The sequence below is a fragment of the Chrysemys picta genome, chromosome 3 (assembly GCF_011386835.1).
Source record: "Chrysemys picta bellii isolate R12L10 chromosome 3, ASM1138683v2, whole genome shotgun sequence".
Taxonomy (NCBI): domain Eukaryota; kingdom Metazoa; phylum Chordata; order Testudines; family Emydidae; genus Chrysemys; species Chrysemys picta.
This window is the reverse complement of record NC_088793.1, coordinates 67161875-67181408: the sequence shown is the minus strand read 5'-3', so window position 1 is coordinate 67181408 and position 19534 is coordinate 67161875. Positions and strand designations below refer to the sequence as shown.

The 19534-nt window shown below is 40.0% G+C and overlaps 1 protein-coding gene across 12 annotated transcripts in view; it reads right to left on the bottom strand.

Moving 5' to 3' along the window:
- The window catches only part of LOC101942797 (melanocortin-2 receptor accessory protein 2-like), a 177193-nt gene that overhangs the window by 91075 nt on the left and 66584 nt on the right, over nucleotides 1–19534 (bottom strand). For 9 of the 12 annotated variants that reach the window (XM_065588171.1, XM_065588166.1, XM_065588165.1 and 6 more), the window contains one exon: nucleotides 17859–18023. In XM_065588171.1, coding sequence (XP_065444243.1) covers nucleotides 17859–18023 — 165 coding nt within the window. Of the gene's footprint in view, nucleotides 1–16112; nucleotides 16769–17858; nucleotides 18024–19534 lie in introns of those variants that run through there. The other 3 variants (XM_065588175.1, XM_065588176.1, XM_065588177.1) reach the window with 1 other exon arrangement.

The window sequence follows — 19534 nt, the reverse complement described above, 5'->3', positions numbered from 1 at the left end:
CTGAGAACGAAAATGATGCTTAAAATTGTTGATTGGCTCTAGTTTTCAAGATATGCTATTGGGTCAGTATATACGACCCTTGATTTGGGAATGGCGGAGGATAAGTGAGCTATAAAGGGAAGGGATCTCAATTTAAACCAGAAATGACTAAAATACATCTTTGACTGGATCTATGAATAAATCTATGACTGGGTTTGGACAGTACTTGCTTTTTAGGCAAAACAATGAATGATGCAATCTGAAGCTGGTATTGCGTCATACATGATATGAATTGCTTCATGTTATTCCTAGAAGTCATGGATGATGCAATCATAACGAAGCTTACATCACTCTGCTGAACAAATTGCCCTATATCAGCTCTAGAAATCATACAGTGTCGTGCTCTCTTATTTGTCAGTGTTTGATTTTGCAAAGGGACACACTTCTGTTTAGCCAAAGTGAACAGAGATGCCTCGTACTTGTGTGAACAGTGCAGATAACTTCTGCTATGTTTGTGGTGAAGTGACTTTTGCATCACAAAAGCGCAGTATAACCACTATGGTTAAGAAAGCCTATCACCTTTATTTTGGTTGCAAAATTGGAGATCAGGACAAGAGGTGGGCCCCACACATATGCTGCAACACTTGTGCAACAAATCTTCACCAGTAGTTGAACAGGAAAAGGAAATCTATGCCTTTTGCAGTGCCAATGATTTGGAGAGAGGCAACAGATCATACCAGCAATTGTTACTTCTGCATGGTGCCTCCAGTTGGGAAAGGTGTGTCAAAGAAGAAAAAGTGGACTGTGCATTATCCAAACATTCCATCAGCTATACGCCCAGTACCCCATGGAGAAGGACTGCCGGTTCCTGATGCACCAGAATCATTCTCACTTGAGTCAGATGAGGAAGAGGATGAAACTTCTGATCCTGAACCATCAATGTCACAGGACCCACATTTTCTCCCATCCTCCTCCTCTGAACCACACCTCATAACACAAGGTGAACTGAATGACCTTGTCAGGGATTTGGAACTACTCAAGAGTAAGGCAGAGCTGTTGGGCTCCACACTACAGCAGTGGAATCTCCTGGCAGGTGATGTTAGGGTTTCCATGTTCCGTGACCGTCAAAAGGATCTTGTCCCATTCTTCTCCATGGAAGGTGATCTTGTAGCCTGCAACAACATCGATGGTGTGATGGCAGCCAAAATAGCATAAGTGGCTTCCATGCAATTGTAAGCCCCCTTTCTTCTTATTTCATGGTGCTCAGCTGTGACGGGGTGTGTACCGCAAACCAGCATGGAAGGAGTTAACCCCAGGAGGGAGCAGTAGAGATAAGTCCTCCGAGTGGCCTAGAGAAACTGTGCAGGCCACAACCAGAGAGAGGTTGTGGTGAGCAACCAATTTGGGCTCAGCAGGGCTCATGTAAAAGGAGCTGCAAGGCAAGTCAGGCATTTGCGGCCTGTGGCTCCAGGGAGAAGGAATGGGTACCTAGCAGGTCAAAGAGGTGCTAGCACCATGGACAGAGCAGTTGCTGGCAGGGACCGGGGGAGCGAGAGGAAGCTCCTAGCTGGCTGTTCCAACTGAGTAGCAGAGTGACAGGGTGCAAACCGTGGATGGGAGGGCATCCGAGGGAAGTGGCTGGATGAATGGACTATGAGGTACTGACCCCAGGAAAGAGGAAACACAGACGGTGACACAGCCAGAGGGCTGAGTCATGAAGAGGACACAGCGGTTCCTGGACAGACTGTCAGCGGACGTGGAGACAGAGAGTTAGGGGGTGCAAATCACAGACGGGGGCGGGGGGGTGGCGTCCTTGAGCTAATCCCCAGAGAGACCAGGAGAAGGAGCCAGTCCAGCAGTGATGGTTGTACCCCATGACATCATCCAAAAACACTTAAGGCAGGTCTATACTTTAAAAGGTACAACATCACAGCTATACTGGTGCAGCAGAGCCACTGTAGTGCTTTAGTGAAGATGCTACTACACCGATGGGAGAGCTTCCCCCCATCAGTGTAGTTAATCCACCTCCGCAAGAGGCAGTAGCTACATCAACAGGAGAAGCTATCCCATCAGCATAGCACTGTCTACGCCGGGGGTAGGTTGGTATAACTGCATTGCTCAGGGGTGTGGATGTTTCAGACCCCTGAGCGATGTAGTTAAACCGATGTAAGTTTATAGTGTAGACCTGGCCTTATTGCTGTAATTACAGCTGCTGTTTCTACTTGCTCTCAGACAAAATTGAGTGACTGCTAAAATAGCAACTACTTCTTTGCACACCAGAGGGTGTGCAGGAAGTTGTTACCCTACTGAATAGTTGTTTTTAAGCTGGTGTGGAAGGCTTCATTAAGGACATTCCTGTATATACACATACACACACTCCTCCAAGTTAGAGGCTGTCAGCTTCTGGCCAGTAAGTAGAGAGTTCTATAGAGAGCATGGCTCAGATCTAATCCAGCCTTGCAGGGAGAAGATAAAGCTGTCAGGGGTAACCCAGACTGATGTGTGGATTGGATCTCAATACAGTTTCCTATAATTTTACAGGGTCAGTGAGACTGAGACTGGGAAAATACCATAAAGGAACAATTGCAAACTGGAGGCCTAATATCTTCAGGAGGTGTACTATATCATTGAACCAGAGTGTGTGAGAGAGTTTAATAGCTGCAGTAATTAAGTGTTTTTTCCTTTCTTATTTTAAGTTTTGAATTTGCCCAACAGTGTGGATGCTGAAACAACTGGTTATGTAGTACAACGTTTTACTGAATGTCAATATAATACGCAGGATCAGCCTATGTGAAAGAAGATCTCAGATTGTCAGGAGTCCCAAATTAATCCCTATATTGATTTTGTAAGATATTATAAATGAATATATATTTTTCAGGCTTAGGTTCTGTGTTATATTCTCCATTTTAAAGGAAAAATAACAAATCTCGAGTGAGTGATGTTAGTCCAGCAAGGGTGCACTGTAACTCCTGTGCTGTAATGGTTTACCTTTGGAGCATTATTCATAAAAAGGAATTTGAAATTATTAATTGTATGTGAGTGTAACCGATTTACGGTAAAGACTGGTACCGGATTCCTAAGAAGAGAAGGAAAGTGAATCCTATTATGTGAATCCTATTATAATTTCCACTTTTAGTATTTGGAAAGGTTCCTATAGAACATCCAGCTGTAGCCTCTTGGAAAGATAGGAATTCATGGTCTGTGCAAATAGTTTAAGTCAGAGAGAGGAACTTTTTAGCCTAGAATTGATAAACAGATTGACTTACCTCTGCTCTGCATAAGTTACACAAGAGTCAACAGAAACCCCCTAACAATGTGCTTCCTGCAGCTTTTTATGATACAAGTGGTCTGAGCTGGTCTCCAAAGCTAAGATAAAGGATAAAATGTATTACCCCAGGTCACCAGCTGGTGCAAATTGGCATAACTACCTCCACTGAATTCAACAGAGCTATGAGAATTTACACAAGTTGAGGATCTAACCCTTTATGTTAATACGCCCAGAAAGGGAGATAAGAGCTAAAAATCCCTCAGAACCATGCAAGCACATTAACAATTGCAACAGTTTATCTTTCATTTAATCTCTTAAGCCATTAATATTTTTTATGACCAGGTCATCCTATATGACCTCCATTTCCATTTTTTGCCTTGTAACTCAGTAAGTCTGGCCAGATGAAGAGGTACTATACTGGATTCTTCTGCATCCCTGTGGTTGACATCAGCATTAGTATGAGTCTAATTTTTAGTGTTTTCGTAAGAACAGCTTAAGCCTCTATTAAAGATCAATTTATCTTCACATAAAGACAAGATAATTATTCAGGTGATATCTTCATCGTTCACCGGATATGAGAGTTTCTTCAGAAAACTGGTCATTCTGTGCTTTATTCTGTTCTCAAACTGGCACTGTTTGACCTTTGCTTTCTTTTGCCTAGCTAATTTGATGCTGAAACACATGCTTTATTGTCCTATTATTTACAGTATTACTTATTCAAATTTCTTTAAAGGGCCCAGAATGCAGAAAAGGTGCCTATGTATGCAGTCTGTTAAAACAAACCCTTATTTATTGGACCCACCCAAAACAAATGCTTCCTCTATACCCGCCCTTAATTGCGCCAATACCTGAAAACAAGACCTTCCAATCTCTCCTAAAATCACACTCCCCCATCATGCTCTCCCACTGACTCAACTCTCCTCTTGAAGTAGCCAGACCCAAGTCATTTAGGCCTTACAGGTCAAAACGAACACCTTAAACTTCACTCAGTGAAGACCAATGAATACGAGTGTACCAGGCTTTGTGTGCTGAACACCACATTAAGTGAGTTGGCGTGCTCTTGACAAGCTGTAGTTTTAAGATGTTGCCCTATGGGGAGCGTACTGACAGTAAGGATGGTCTTGCAGTAAGAGATATTGGGTATTGGAACTCAGGGCATCAGCCCAAGGTTTCTTCTACTCCTATATGGAAATTGTTTCTGTAATTCTCCTGTTCTAACCATACCCTTCCTTTTATTTCCAGTTCTTCTGTAGTTGTTATTGGAGAGCTTCCCTTTCAAGTTTGGCAGCCAGGCAATTTATGCAGGGTGAGGCTGTTTCCTCTTAATTGTAATCAGTGGAGTATCTTAACCCCTTCTCATCCCAAAGCAGTGTGGGTGTGTCCCCCACCACAAGGAAATAAAACTTTATTTTAATTCACTGTGACTGAACTGATCTCTGGTCTTCCAGTACACTTTAAAGAGTTTCTTTAGTTAGATTATAAATATCTCAGAGGCAGGACTATGCCTCAGTCTCTGGTATAGCACTTGGCAGACTGTCAGCACTCCCCATAAACATATGTAGACTTCTCATAGGGAACAACAGAAGACTAAATATGGAGGAAAGAGATAAAATGAAGTTTTACAGGCTATCATCACTTCTGCTTTAATACATAAACTAATTTTTTGTGCAATTTTAACATACTGCAGTTATTTGCACTATGGACACCTCTACATCTTCCTCTGAAGCAGCCACCATTGGCCCCTTGATGGAGACAAGACACAGGACAAGATGAGCCATTGTTCAGCATTGATTTGACAGTTCTAATGACCCTAAATGAAGTTCTTATTTATGTTGCCACAGCAACCCAGCTTCCAGTTTGTGTGGGATGACAAACTGTCTCCATGGGAACCAAACACCTAAGCTTGTGTTGAGGCTTGAGCTTGTTAAATCCAAAATTGTGCTAGTAAGAAGGAAAGGGGGGGGAGAGGAGGTAGTAGTAGGAGAAATTATATTAAAAATACATGTGGTCCCCTGGAGGAAAGGACTGGGAATAGTAGCGTGGTTAAAGGATTGAGCACATTTGGACTTCAGCTAGGATACTGAAACATTGATGGCATGTACTAGTGTGACTAGTTTGTACTCATATTAGTTTGTGCTCTAACAGGGTTTTCAATTATCAACTAGACATGGAAACTAGACATTGAGGCAGTATGGTCAAGAAGTTAAATGACAGGTGATGGTGAAGGGGAGGGGGTCAGACAATTTGTTTTCTACTCTTGGCTCTCCTCAGAAGTATTGTGTGATCTTGGACAAGTCAATCCCTCCATTTGTCCATATGTAAAATGGAGATAAATTATTGTTGCCTCACAAACCAAAGCAAAGGTATAGTGGAAGATTTGGAGGCGCACACAGAATTTCATATGTAAATGTTGGCATCATTCAAGAGAGCAGTGGCTATGTACCTACCTGCCCAGAAATTCATCTGGGTTAGGGGCATTTGAGGAGAACTCCCTCCCTGCCAAAGGTGGCAAAATGTGGTGATTAAATCCACAGGCTGGCTCCACCTAACACAGTAAGACCCCTCCTTTTCACTCTGGGGTGCAAAGTGCTGGGCATTCCTGTGAAATGAGCACCATCACTTTCAACTGACTTCAACAGCAGTTGAGGGTGCTTTGAACTTCACAAGTATGCACAGCTCTTTCCTTGATCAAGTCCCAGGGTTATGACCCTTGAGATCAGTAACCCACGCATTACCATTACGATTACTCTCTCTCGCTGAAAACCATTTACAATCCTTAGTGTATACTGGTAAGAAGCAGTTTTACAGAATTTTGCAAATTCAGAAAAAAAATATTTGAGACAGACAGCAAAAGTTCAAGTACTTGAGTTCAATCACACCTGATCCCGAGTACATACTCAGGTGACTAGCCCAAGCAAAAACCTGTGCTGCTGTGGCCACACCGCTATTTTTAGCATGCTAGCTCAAGCAGAGCTAACATGTGTCTACATGCACTGAGAAGCACACTCCCAGCTGCAGTGTAGACATACCAAAGACATTTATGGATGCAATTTCTGGATAATATGGGATAAAGACAGACAAAAATAATCAGACTATCCACAACAGAAGGACCTGAAATTAGGTTAGCTACACTAAACTAGTGCACATAAGAACGACCATACAGGGTCAGACCAACAATCCATCTAGCTCAGTATCCTGTCTTCTGGCAGTGGCCAGTTGGGAGTTGCTTCAGAGGGAATGAACAGAACAAGGCAATTATCAAGTGATCCATCCCCTATTGTCCAGTTCCAGCTTCTGGCAATCAGAGGTTTAGGGACACCCAGAGCATTGGGTTGTGTCCCTGATCATCTTGACTAATAGCCATTGATGAACCTACCATCCATGAACGTATCTAATTATTTTTTTAAACCTAGTTATAATTTTGGCCTTCACAACATCCCCTGGCAATGAGTTCCACAGATTGACTGTGCATTGTGTGAAATACTTTCTTGTATTAGTTTTAAATGTGGTGCCTATTAATTTCATTGGGTGACCCCTCGGTTCTTGTTATATGAAGGGGTAAATAACACTTCCTTATTCACTTTCTTGATACCATTCATGATTTTTAGACTTCTATCATATCCTCCCCCCCCCCTTAGTTGTCTCTTTTCTAAGCTAAACAGTCCTAGTTCTTTTAATCTCTCCTTGTATGGAAGATATTCCATACCCCTAATCATTTTTGTTGCTCTTCTTTGTGCCTTTTCCAATTCTAATATATCTTTTTTGAGATGGGGGTGACCAGAACTGCACATGGTATTCAAGGGGTGGATGTACCATGAATTTATAGTGTCATTATGATAGTGGCAATGAAATTTGGATATTTAACTTTTTAATGTTTGTTCCTTTTGTTTATTATGCTATTTTATTGTTGTACAGTATTAAATCTTATTTCCTCTCAAAACATTTGTTAAGAATGGAAAAAGCAATCATGCAACAAAGATAGGTAATACCCATCCATCAACCTGTTCAAAAAGGTGTTTGCTTCATGTCTAAAAAGTAAGTGCCAGATGAAACATTTATATACCCCAAAGGTATTGCTGATTATGCACTGCTGCTCATCTAATTGCAGGTCATGCCCATTTCATAAAACCAAAACAGCAAAATTGATTCATTAAAGCATAATTAGGAAGCACAATGTGCGTTTGCTGCCCAAATGTTATTTGCTCCTTTGACTTTTAATTTAAACTCACTGGATTTGTGATGAATCATAAGTTAGAATTCTTTATCACAGAACCTGAGAATAGAAAAGAATAGAACCTTGCCCCATTATCTCCATTGCAATGACCAGTTTAGGTTTTAAAAAGTTTCAAGCAATAGATCTTTCACTACTTATCCAGGGTAAACACGTAATCAACAGAGCTCACTGTTAGAGAACATTTCCACATATTCAGTCACAATATCCAGCTGTCTGATTTCAGCCTTTTACTCCTACTCATAATGCACTGGACTGTCATAAGCATGCCCTCTCCCTCTTTTTTGTTTACATATCTTATGAAGTATACAGTATATTATACAGTAAAATCCCTGCATTTTCAGGATGACAGAGATGGAGAAAACCATTTAGTTCATCCTAATATTTGTGTGACTTCATAGTTGTCAGCACCCACCTCTAATATTTCTGACAAATCCCTTCAAATATTTTTAGGTAAGCAAAACTCTTTCATCCAGACACACTAGAATTTTGGTTTTGTATAAACTTTTCCTTTACCAACTGTTTGTAGTTTCTTATACATATAACATTTTTACACAAATGTCTGGTTATTTATTTTATATAGAGCAGTGCATGTATCAATTAGCAATTATAATTTCTAGAAGTTCTCTAAAGCATACATCTCCACTTTCTATTAATCCCTTCCATCTATTTGCATACACAGATAGGCAAGTGGTTGTATAGCTCCATTAGAAGAAATAAACATGCTAGTTCAAATGTCTCTTCAATACTTCATCTCAGCCAATGCAATTATCCTCTTTACCTTAATCAAGTACTTCCCCTGGAAATCCTGAAGAAAATTAATCAAAATCTCATGTTCTTATCCAATTTATAATTATGCCACACATCGTTTTATCACATGTAAAGGAAATTATGGGGAATACACCATGACTCAATTAGACACAAATACACTCATTTACAATACATTTTGTTCAATAACTGAACAGTGCAGAGACAAATTCCTTGTCATGGGCGCTTAATATGCTAATGGAAGAGTCATAAGAGATAGCTACAAAAGCAGCTGTATGCTTCTGCAAAAAGACTGACTCAATATAGCCCTAATTATATGCAAATAGCTTATTAAATGAATACAAATGAGAATCACTAAGGAAATGGTACAGGTGTGTGACCTCTATACCTATGTGGATAGGCTGCAGTCATTAAATAATGGAATCTTTGTAACACTGAACTACGGATTCTCACCAGCACGCACTGCTGAGAAAGGGAATGAAACTTGCTGATTCTATCTATTCAAGAATAGAATGTTAATTCTTGAGAGACTTACCTAACAATTTGAAGAGTAAGTGGAATTCTCTGGAATGGTTCATAAACCAGCAGCAGCCATTTTGCAGATATTGTGCCCTCTGACTTCAAACAAAGAGGCAATGCTGGTAAGTCAAAGGGGTTATAGAGAAGTCTCTTTAAAATGGATGAAGTGATCAAGTGGTAATAAACTTTATGATTACAGAGAACTAGATAGACAACAGTTACTTTCAGCATCTGGATAAGACTGAGGTGCTATGTAAGGAGAGAGAGCTGGAATGGGAGCCTCACTTGTCTTGCAAAAATTTGTACAAATGTACTTGATTAGAAATCTCATATTAATTCCTACATGCAATGGACACTAGCGGCAGTTGGTGAGTCAGGCTTAATTTATAATATTTCTGCCACTCTACATATTGAATTCTCTACACACCACTGCTATGTAGGTCAAACAGTTGTGACAATGTTAATACATATTTGTTGCTAACTTATACCACAGTATTTCTGAATTTTATTACATTTATTCAGCATTGTGGAGAACATCAAAAGGCTGCTCTCTGTAAAAATGAAAATACATCTTAACTAGTTCTGCTGATGTTTGATGATGTCATGGAATATTAGTTTATTATTGTACCGGATGAGAGCTCTGTGCCTTCTTGGACATTAAGATAAATAAAAAGCAACTCCCTCTGACAAATGGTATGTTAAATTCATGTTATACATTGTTATAGCTCTTTGTAAACATCCTTGGAGGTCAGAATTGCAGCCTGGGAAAAGCCATGTCACCTGTGTGTCAGGTAGGGTGACCTTTTCAAAAGGCAAAAGTGGGACATATGCAGGAGCCCTGCCCCTGCCCCTCCTTTTTCCTCAAGGTTCCACCCCCTAGCCAGGCTGGAAGCTGGAGCCAAGCCGTGGTAAAAGCTGCTCAGAGAGCTCAGGAGGCTGTGCGAAACCCCAGACATTCCACCTGCCTTGCGCCGGGGAATGGGGTGCCCAAAAGCAGCCCCTTGCCTGGTCCCTGCCCCCCCACGGCGCACCGCCTAGGGCAGGTGGAGGGTCTGGGGCTCCCCACAATGTCCTGGGCTCCCGGGGCAGCTCTTACTACTGCCTGGCTCCAGCTTCTGACCTGGCCAGAGGGCGAGGCTTTGTGCGGGGAGAAAAACAGGGGGCAGGATCTTATGACAAGGAGCTATGGCCCACCTCAGCCCACTGCCCCACATCGGGAAGAGGCTGTTGTCACCCGAGGCTCAGGCAGGTGCAGAACAGTGCTGCAGGGAATCCAGGATAAATGCTGTCTGAGAGTCATTCAGACGAGGACTGGGACTTGAACTCTGCATTTCAGGACTGTCCAGGTGGTCACCCTAGTGTCAGGTAGTATACATACTCACATTCTTTTATCTGCTTCTTGTTTCACTGTCACAACAGTATCAACATTACATTAACTGTTTCATTACGGTCCTGCTTCCTCCTCCAAAATTGTAAGAATTTTGGTCCAGATCCTCAAAGGTATTTAGGCAGACGAAGATCTCGGCCTTTGCTACTGAATTGATATGCTACAGGCCCAGAAAATGGGGAGAGGAAGCCCTGAATTTGAAGCTATGGGAAGGAGACAGTAAGCCTGATATGATGGATTCTAATGAAGTCTTAAGTATTTTGGGGTCCAGACACCAAACTTCCACTTGGGAAGCTGACAAGGATGGTTCCCTAAGAGCACTAAGATCCAAACACTGTGCAGTGGCAGAAGATGGCTGACTCAATTTGAGAAGAGAGTACATGTGTAAGGAAAATAGTCAGAAATAACTATAGGTTATTTATGTAAGGACAGTATAAAGAGGACGCTAATCATGTCTTTCTGGCAGAGTCAAGCGAAAAGACATTTCAATGACAGGCTGATTCCTGACTGAGTTAGATTGACAAGAGAAGGTTACTCACCTTGTGTACAAAGCAACAGAGTCCTGTGGCACCTTACAGACTAACAGATGTATTGGAGCATAAGCTTTCGTGGGTGAATACCCACTTCGTCAGACTACACCTCGTGTAGTAACTGAGGTTCTTCAAGATGGTTGCCCCTGTGGGTACTCCACTTTAGGTGTCTTGGCATCCTAGTTGGAGACCTGTGGTAGCAGTGCCCCTGTTGGCCGCTCCGAGCGGCTACCCCACGTGCGCAGCCAACCACCACCCAGTTCCTTCCCTACCCCAGAGGATCAAGCCGAAACTCTGAAGCAGAGTGAGGACTGGCGAGGAGGTGCCCTGGACTTGGGATCAGACGCGAGTTGGAGGGATCTCTCCAACATTAAAAGTTTTAATTGGAGGCCCCTGGCCTTTCTTGTCCGCACTGTGAGTTTGTTGCAGTGGGGACACTTTGGGGTAACATTTGTCTCTCCCAGGCAATGGATGCACTGCAAGTGGCCGTCTGTCACTGGTATTGAGAGTCTGCAGGTCAGATAGCGCTTGAAACCTGGAAAGCCAGGCCTGTCCGAGAGGCTAGCTGAATAAAGAATGGGAATAGTCCCAGTCTAATGCCTCTTCAGTGACTGCCTGCCTAAGGCACGGAGAAAAAAGGGGAAAGGTGTTTATTTATTTATTTTTTAATGTGAAAACAAAAGAAAATGAATGGAGAGATAAACAATGAGGAAAATTAACTGAGAAAAGGGCAGAGATTAAAGGAATATGAGAGTAGATAAGGGCGCTGCTGTCCTTCCAATCGAAACCAAGGATGGTAGAGAAGGAACTGGGTGGCGGTTGGCTGCACATGCAAGGTAGCCGCTCGGAGCGGAGTGAGATGGCTGCTGCGCATGCACGGCCAACCGGGGCACTGCTGCCACAAGTCTCCGACAAGAAGCACAGGGCGCCAAGATACCTAAAGTGGAGCACCCACAGGGACACTCCTCGAAGTAGTAGTCTGAGTTCTGAGGGGGTGGCATTAGCAATGCTGAGGACACAGAAATATAGGTACCTACAGGTGCCAGGTATTCTGACAAATTATTTACAAATTATCAAAATCACCTCTATTTTCACAAATTAAAAGTTAATATTTTATTTCTTCTGAATCAGATGAATCCAATCAGATGTTGGAAGGGGCCTCTGGGAAGTAACACCCAGCAAGGCCCCATTCTTCCAAAACTGAGCAATTATACTCATTATTCCTCCTCCAAATATCCTTGGCTACTTCTTACTTTGACCTGCGATCCCCAGTAAGGCTGTGGGAACCAGTTCCCAGTGCTTCATCTAATCATAAGACTTTGTACCAAAGGTGACTTTGGACAAGTAGAAATAGAGCCAAGGACCATCCTTCCACTTAGGGAGCAGGAAAGGGCAGTTCAGAAATTCAGTCTTTAAGCACGTGAGCAACAGTGTCAGATGAGATAACTGAGTGGGAATCAGAATAGCACTCTGATCCAGGTCAGAGCCAGTTTTAGAATTCTTAAGTAGTCCTGTGAAATATGTCTTGACCATGTTTCCTACAGCAAAATGTAACTAATTCCTGCCTACTATTGTCACAACATTGTGCAAAGGGCTGGCCTAATGTTCTGTGGAAGGATCTTTTTCCCCAACAATCTGTTTTACAAAACATTCTAATTTTTGACAAAGAAAAAACTCTGCATAGTTTTTAGACTCCACAAAGAAAAATACATTATATTTAAAGGAAAGATAAGGCAGATTGAAATGATTAACAGCCTTAAGTGGTCATGGTGGGGATGAAGGAGGAGTAGACAAGACTGTAATTGGCAAGCTTCTGAGAAGAATCATTTGCAGGGGTCAGGGAGCCTTGTATTCTACCAACTGCTTGTTTGTATTTGTTTTTGTAATTTGTGGTAGAATTACCTACAGTCTTGGATAGATGTTCTTTTTATTTATGAAATTCCAAACATATTTCTAGATATGAAACAGAGTGAGACATGGAATACTGGCTAATACATTTTGAATACCTAAAATTATGAAAATTTGAAAAAGCAGATAGTATGTGATTCAAAGGATTGTAAAGGGCACTGCTATAAATAGAAGTAATTCTGCCAAGCGGTGACCTGTTTTTTTTTTTTTTTTAAAAACAACTATATATAAAGAAAAGGAGAGATTTTAAATCTAAGAGCCAAAGAATGAAACGCATAGAAATATCTCTGTTGTATATGCCAAACATATACAGACTGTGACCACTAACACCTAATAACTTTGGTTGTATTTGGTTGCTGGTACTGATTGATCAAGGGGATGAGTATTCCCTTTTATCCCCAAAACACTAAGATCTGGACTATTTGATTCTCCCCAATTACTAATGTAAAGAAACAACCTTTTTCGCTTTCCATAAGGAAAGTCAATTTGCAAATTTACCTGGTTCTAACTCCAGAATGCTTGAAAATTCAAAGAAAAGTTATTAAGATTGGGCACAGAGGGACCACTATCAAGAACCATTGTATATACGATCATTTCTCTGCTGTAGCTTAAATTGATCTTTGTTATGTTCATTAAGGGAGAAGAAAATTACAGAATGGGAATTAACTCACCCTTGTCAGACAGTCCAAGGAATGCAGAAAAAGTATGAATTATTCTGTAGATCCTGATTCGGAAATATTAACCAAAAAGAAACCCAAACTTCCCATTTTATTCACTCAGGGTTTCATTCACTCTTGTGCATCAACAGCAGCTGCTTCACTCCAGGGGGGATTTGCCCTGGAGGACAGCAGGAAGCACTTATTTTGTTGCCTGCCCCTGTGGATTCCACCAGGCAGGAGCAGATCTAAGTTGTTGTTGGGGATCCAGAGGAACCTCCTTGGCAGAGATGGTCTCCATCCATGCCACAGGCCCTGTCCTTACTCTCTATTCTGGCAATCCTACAGTAAGATTACACAAACAACAAGGAGTCTGGTGGCACCTTAAAGACTAACAGATTTATTTGGGCATAAGCTTTCGTGGGTAAAAACCTCACTTCTTCAGATTTTACCCACGAAAGCTTATGCCCAAATAAATCTGTTAGTCTTTAAGGTGCCACCAGACTCCTTGTTGTTTTTGTAGATACAGACTAACATGGCTACCCCCTGATACTTAAGATTACACAGTTTTCCAGAAAAAATCCTTAGTTGCTAGAACGAATAAAAAAATGTGACTTTAAAAATGAGTATGAATTTAATGAAGGTAATTGATTAAAGTCAGTAGCTTTATCCAGGTACCATGTGAATTCCAACAAACCACAAACAACATACCTCAGTAGTGACCTGAAACACCTATGTCCTATACCAAACTATACTGTAGTTTTGCTAAGAAAATAAAAACAGAGTGCAAGGAAAAGGAAGTTACAGACATAGGCTTGCATCCTACATTAGGATTTGAATTTAGGCCCCCACAAACACTACTTCACACACTTACCGTGGCATCTAATACCCCTGTATACAAGAACCTTCTCTTTTTGTCAGGTCCAACTGCTACCTCAGTTTCCTTCTTGCAGGTAGAGTAGTTTGTCTCTCTAGTCAAACTGAGAAGCTACTCCTCTCTTCCACGGTACACAGTTCAGCTAAACAACAGAACCTTGGGGCTCTTTATAGCCCACTCCAAAGAAACCCATCTTCTGAAGACCTACAAGATTTTTATACACCAGAAAGAAGCACAAAAGGGTAGAACTCTCAGGGACACTTTAAGTAGTCCCTGAAGGAACCAGAATATTCAGAGAACTGAAGCACAGTTTCTTGTATTGGTTTCAATACATAAACAAGTGCATTATTTGTTCATATATTAATGAATTTCTCTCCCTCCCAAATCATGTGTTACTAACTGCCATCCTGAATACTGGGGTAGTAAAATATTCACAACTTGGAGAGAATTATTAATTGTATTTTCAACCGCAGCCCTTTTAAGAGATTTGCCATTAAACTCACATTTCGTAATATGCTCATAATTTCAAAGCAAAGCAGTATCATGGCTCAAATAAAAGATTATATATTAAATATTTGCATATTCCCAGGCCTTAATAATGTAAAGTTGGCTGTTGGGTTTTTTTAAGCTTTAAGTTAATGTAGCAAGAAAAGCAATCCACATGAGGGTGTTAAAAAAAAGGGGTGGGGTGGGGAGGGAGAATCCATCTGCTTTGAATCTAAGGGTGTGTCTACACTTTGGAGATTACATCGGCCTAACAGTGTCAGCACAGCCCCATAGTGCAGACACAGGTTACCAAACAGAAGGCATTTTTCTGTCAGTGTAGGAACCTCATCTACCCCCAAAAAGTTAGCTACATTGACCTAAGCCCTCTTCTGTCAACATAGCTATGTCTACACTGGGGTTTTTGTAGGCATAGCTACATCAGGTGGAGGTGTGGCTTTTTCACACCCCCTGAGCAATGTAGCTATGCCAATGAAACTTTTCCATGTAGACCAGGCCTAAATCAAAACTGGAGGTCTTTCTAAAAGGTATACTCTAGTTCAAACACCAGCTATCAAGCTAGATGGAGGAACTGTTAAGCCAGCCAAGGGACCATTAATTACTATAATTAGAAAATGTCTGAAGCATTCTGCTAGTAGAGTCGGTCAGAACTGTAAATGTTTTCAGTGACAAGCTGTCAAGATGGTCTGCTAGGAAACACAATGTAATAATAGTCATTTCCACTTATAGCCTTTTTGTGTAAAGAAAGAGTACTATCAAACTGACTGTTGGTTTTCATTCATCTCAGATGGTTCAATTTGGGATAGCCAGTTACTGGCACATATCAGTTTCAGCTTTTGACAAAAGTGGTTACTGTCACCCTAACACTCCTTTTACATGTGCTGAATCAAGGATGCTTCCATTGCAAGCCTGGTGTTAACAAGGATTTTGAAGCAGGACAGATATAGCCATTCAGATTTGTAAAGTAGCATGTCAACAATACTAAAAGCCACAAGGGAATGTTGTGTATGGGCAATATTACTTGCAACAGATGGGGCACCACATAATCCTAAAACCAAGCAAAAGTAAATAGTTTTGCTGATTATAATTTACTACAAAGTGATACTTTGAAAAGACAGCAGAGATAGTCAAATCACCCAATATTTAACCTTGAATAACTGGAGAGCAGAGGCACAGACCCAACCAATCTCTAACGTATTGCAATCTAGGTCATAATCTAAGGTACTTATACATTCTCCCATCACTGTAGTATCAGAGCATCTTACAATCGGATGTATTTATCCTCACACCAGTGGTGAAGCAAGGAAGTGCTATTATACTCATTTTAGAAATGGGGAACTGTGGCTAAATGCAGGAATTCTGTGGTGCAGCATGAATTTGGACCCAGGTCTCCAAGTCTTAGGCTAGTGCCCTGCCCACCGGATCATCCTTCCCATCTGCCTTCCACTTTATCATATATATGACCGTGATAATCCACTCACCGTGTGCATTTTAACAAGTATCCAATATTTATCTCTTTATTACTTAGTGCATCTTTACTCATAGTTTGCCATACATATGAGCACCTTATTTATCAATATTATGTACAAGGACAAGAACATGTTTTGATCACTTAAAAGTAAAACACGGTTTTGATACCAATAAGAACATAGTGTAAGCGATCATTTACCTGAGTTAACAGTGCAATATATAAATTCAGACAGTATTGCTAAGACATTTTACAGTAAAGAACAGTGTTTCAAGTAAAAATCTATATAATCAGTACTTAGGATGGTAATAAATCAGAGCTATGAGGAAAGAGTTCTAGGTTAACAAAATTAAATATCTAATATGTACTGTTCACATTTACTTGCCTCTGCAATAAATTAATATCCTAGCTGAACTGTAAATATTAGCAAAAATACAAAAGCAAGAAAACAGTATAAAATTCTTTTACCCCAAATGCATATACCATTCAAGAAATATTTTGATACCAAGAGTCAAATTTTAATGCATACAAAATATTTTTCTTTTTAAGAATTTAAACTTATTTATGAATGTAAATAAAGAAGATTGATGAATTAAACAGTCATATCCTCATATTGTTTTATGCAGTAAAACTATGGATCTCTTCTTTGGAATATCCAAGATCCTGCAGAAACCTGAAAATCAGTAATCAAATTTGTTACTTCGCATGTAAGGAAATATGAATTGCAGAACAGTAAAGCTAAACAGTTTGCAGTTCAGCAACAGTGTCTCTTTTTACCAGAAGATGACCTTCTGAAATCAGTCTGGCTATGCAAATACATTAAGAACAAACTCCATGTCCATACAGAAATTCATACATACTGCATAAAAATACTTAATATGATGCTATATTAATTTCTAAAAAAACCCAAGAATGTGTAATATTTTGAAGTATTTCAGATTTAGTTCCCACTGAAAAAAAAAAATACAGAGATAAAATATATTGGTCAGATTAAATATTTTTAGATCTATGAAACTGCTCTGACTTCAACAGATGTATCCAGCGTTGATATTTGGCCCACTGTATTGAGGATGGATATGCTTGTTTTCCTTGCATCTTTTCTTTTTTATATTCCATAGATTTTTAGTATAGCTATAAAATGACTATAGCTCAGGGGGGGTGAAAATGACTATAAATGCACTGAAAGCTTTAATGTTTCTACAGGATTTTAATAGAACAACTTCTTCAAATTCAATTCTGACTCAGCTGACACTATCAGAAATTGGCACCACTTAGACAGCTCTTTTCAGAAATTCCAGTATATCAGAGACATAATCCCATTTGGAAAAAGTGATGAGTTTCAAAATTCTCAAACAACACTTAGATCTATCAAAACGTGTGACGTAGCTACAAAAAATAACTGGAAAGTGATATTTTGCTAAGAGTAAAAGCTTTAACAACTTGGTGAAACTTGGGCTGTAGTTAATATTGGCATGAATGGATGTTTCTATAAGTTTTAAGCTAATATGGTCATAAAATTTTAGTAACCTATATTACATAAAAAGAATGGCACATAGTATGCAACATTAGTTTAAAAAACAAGATTTTCCCTATGATTGTATTCTATCCTTTTCTAATTATCTATTGCTTAATAAACACAAACATTTACAAAAATGGTTTTACTCGCATATAAGGAAAATTCGAAGTCCCATTTTAGAAATTCTAAAAGGGGGTAAAATTATATAGTTCACCTCAGGCACAGGAATAATTATTTTTACACTCACTGTATTCCTTGCTCTGTGAAAGGTGCTGGACCGCAGACACAAATAAGTACTTTGGAGTCTTTTTTGCTTCTTTTCACAAACTCAGAAAGGAGAGATGAAGAAATTTTTCCCTGTTTGCCATTCCCTTCTTTTTTTGGCTCTGAGAGAATAAATTGAACCTCAAACCTGCAAAACAGGAGGAAATGTAAATATATTGCTTCCATACAGACATCTCTAGCACTATCAATGTAGCTCAGGGTAGATAAAATCATAGATATGTTTGTTGCCAAATTTTAAAGAAAGTCAAACCACTGAACTGGTGGAATTTACTGGCTTAGCACCTGGAACCAGAGTTTGTTGAAGTGCTAAACCATCTTTTGACAGCAGTAATCTCCTGCAGGTATAGAAAGAATATTTTCTTCATTTCACTTTATTCAACTAGTTCAGTTGAATGACTAGTTCATTCAAAGTTGAGAAATCAACTGGGAGCTGAAAAAGATGTTTTCCACTTCCTCTTACACATAGTGTTTATTTATAGCTGAGCTTTACTAGTTCTAAACCTTGAACCACACAGTGGCCAGAAACAATCTGTTCCATACTTTTCTTTAATAAATCGGTTAGTTTTGCATGCAAAACGTGTTTTGAAACATTTTTGATAAACTCTTTTTCCTTTTGTATCCAGCATATTTTAATTAATAAACACAATTTTACAATGCTGTTCTTGTGCATTTTTAATTGACTTTGAATTTCCATCCAAACAGAACTTGACGCAAATCTCAAGTAAAAAATTAATCACCTAGTAAGAAATGCATCATTCACCATTTTCTAACATAAAAATTAAGAACATGAATAAATGTCAGTTAAACTACGTAATTGTTTAAATCAATCATAGAATCGTAGGATTGGAAGGGACCACGAAAGGTCTTCTAGTCCAGTCCCCTACACACATAGCAGGACCAAGTATAGACCAACCCTGACAGGTGTTTGTCTAACCTGCTCTTAAAAATCTTAGAGCACAGAGATTCCACAACCCCTCGTGGCAATTTATTCCGGTGCTTAACTACCCTGACAGTTAGGAAGTTTTTCCTAATGTTCAACCTAAACTGCCCTTGCTGCAATTTAAGCCCTTGCTTCTTGTCCTATCCTCCTTGTAACAACCTGTTATGTACTTGACAATTGTTATGTCCCCCCTCAGTCCTCTCTTCTCCAGACTAAACAAACTTAATTTTTTCAATCTTCCCTCATAGGTCATGTTTTCTAAGTCTTTAATCATTTTTATTGTTCTTCCCTGGACTTTTTCCAAATCTTTCCTGAAATGTGGTGCACAGAACTGGACACAATACATAAGTCCTCGGACTTAGGTCACAATTGGTTCCTGAACACTGCATCATAAGTCAAAACGTTGTAACTCAGAACCGCAATCCACTCCATGGCGGGACTGAGTGTTGTAAAGTCGAAACCAATTGTCTTAAGTTGAATCAGGGTGTCAATTCAGAAACGTCCTAAGTGCTGTTTGTCATAAGTCGAATATCGTAAAGTTGAGGATTGCCTGTACTCCAGCTGAGGCCTAATCAGCGCGGAGTAGAGCAGAAGAATTACTTCTTGTGTCTTGCTTACAACACTCCTGCTAATACATCTCAGAATGATGTTTGCTTTCTTTGCAACACTGTTGATTCATATTTAGCTTGTGATCCATT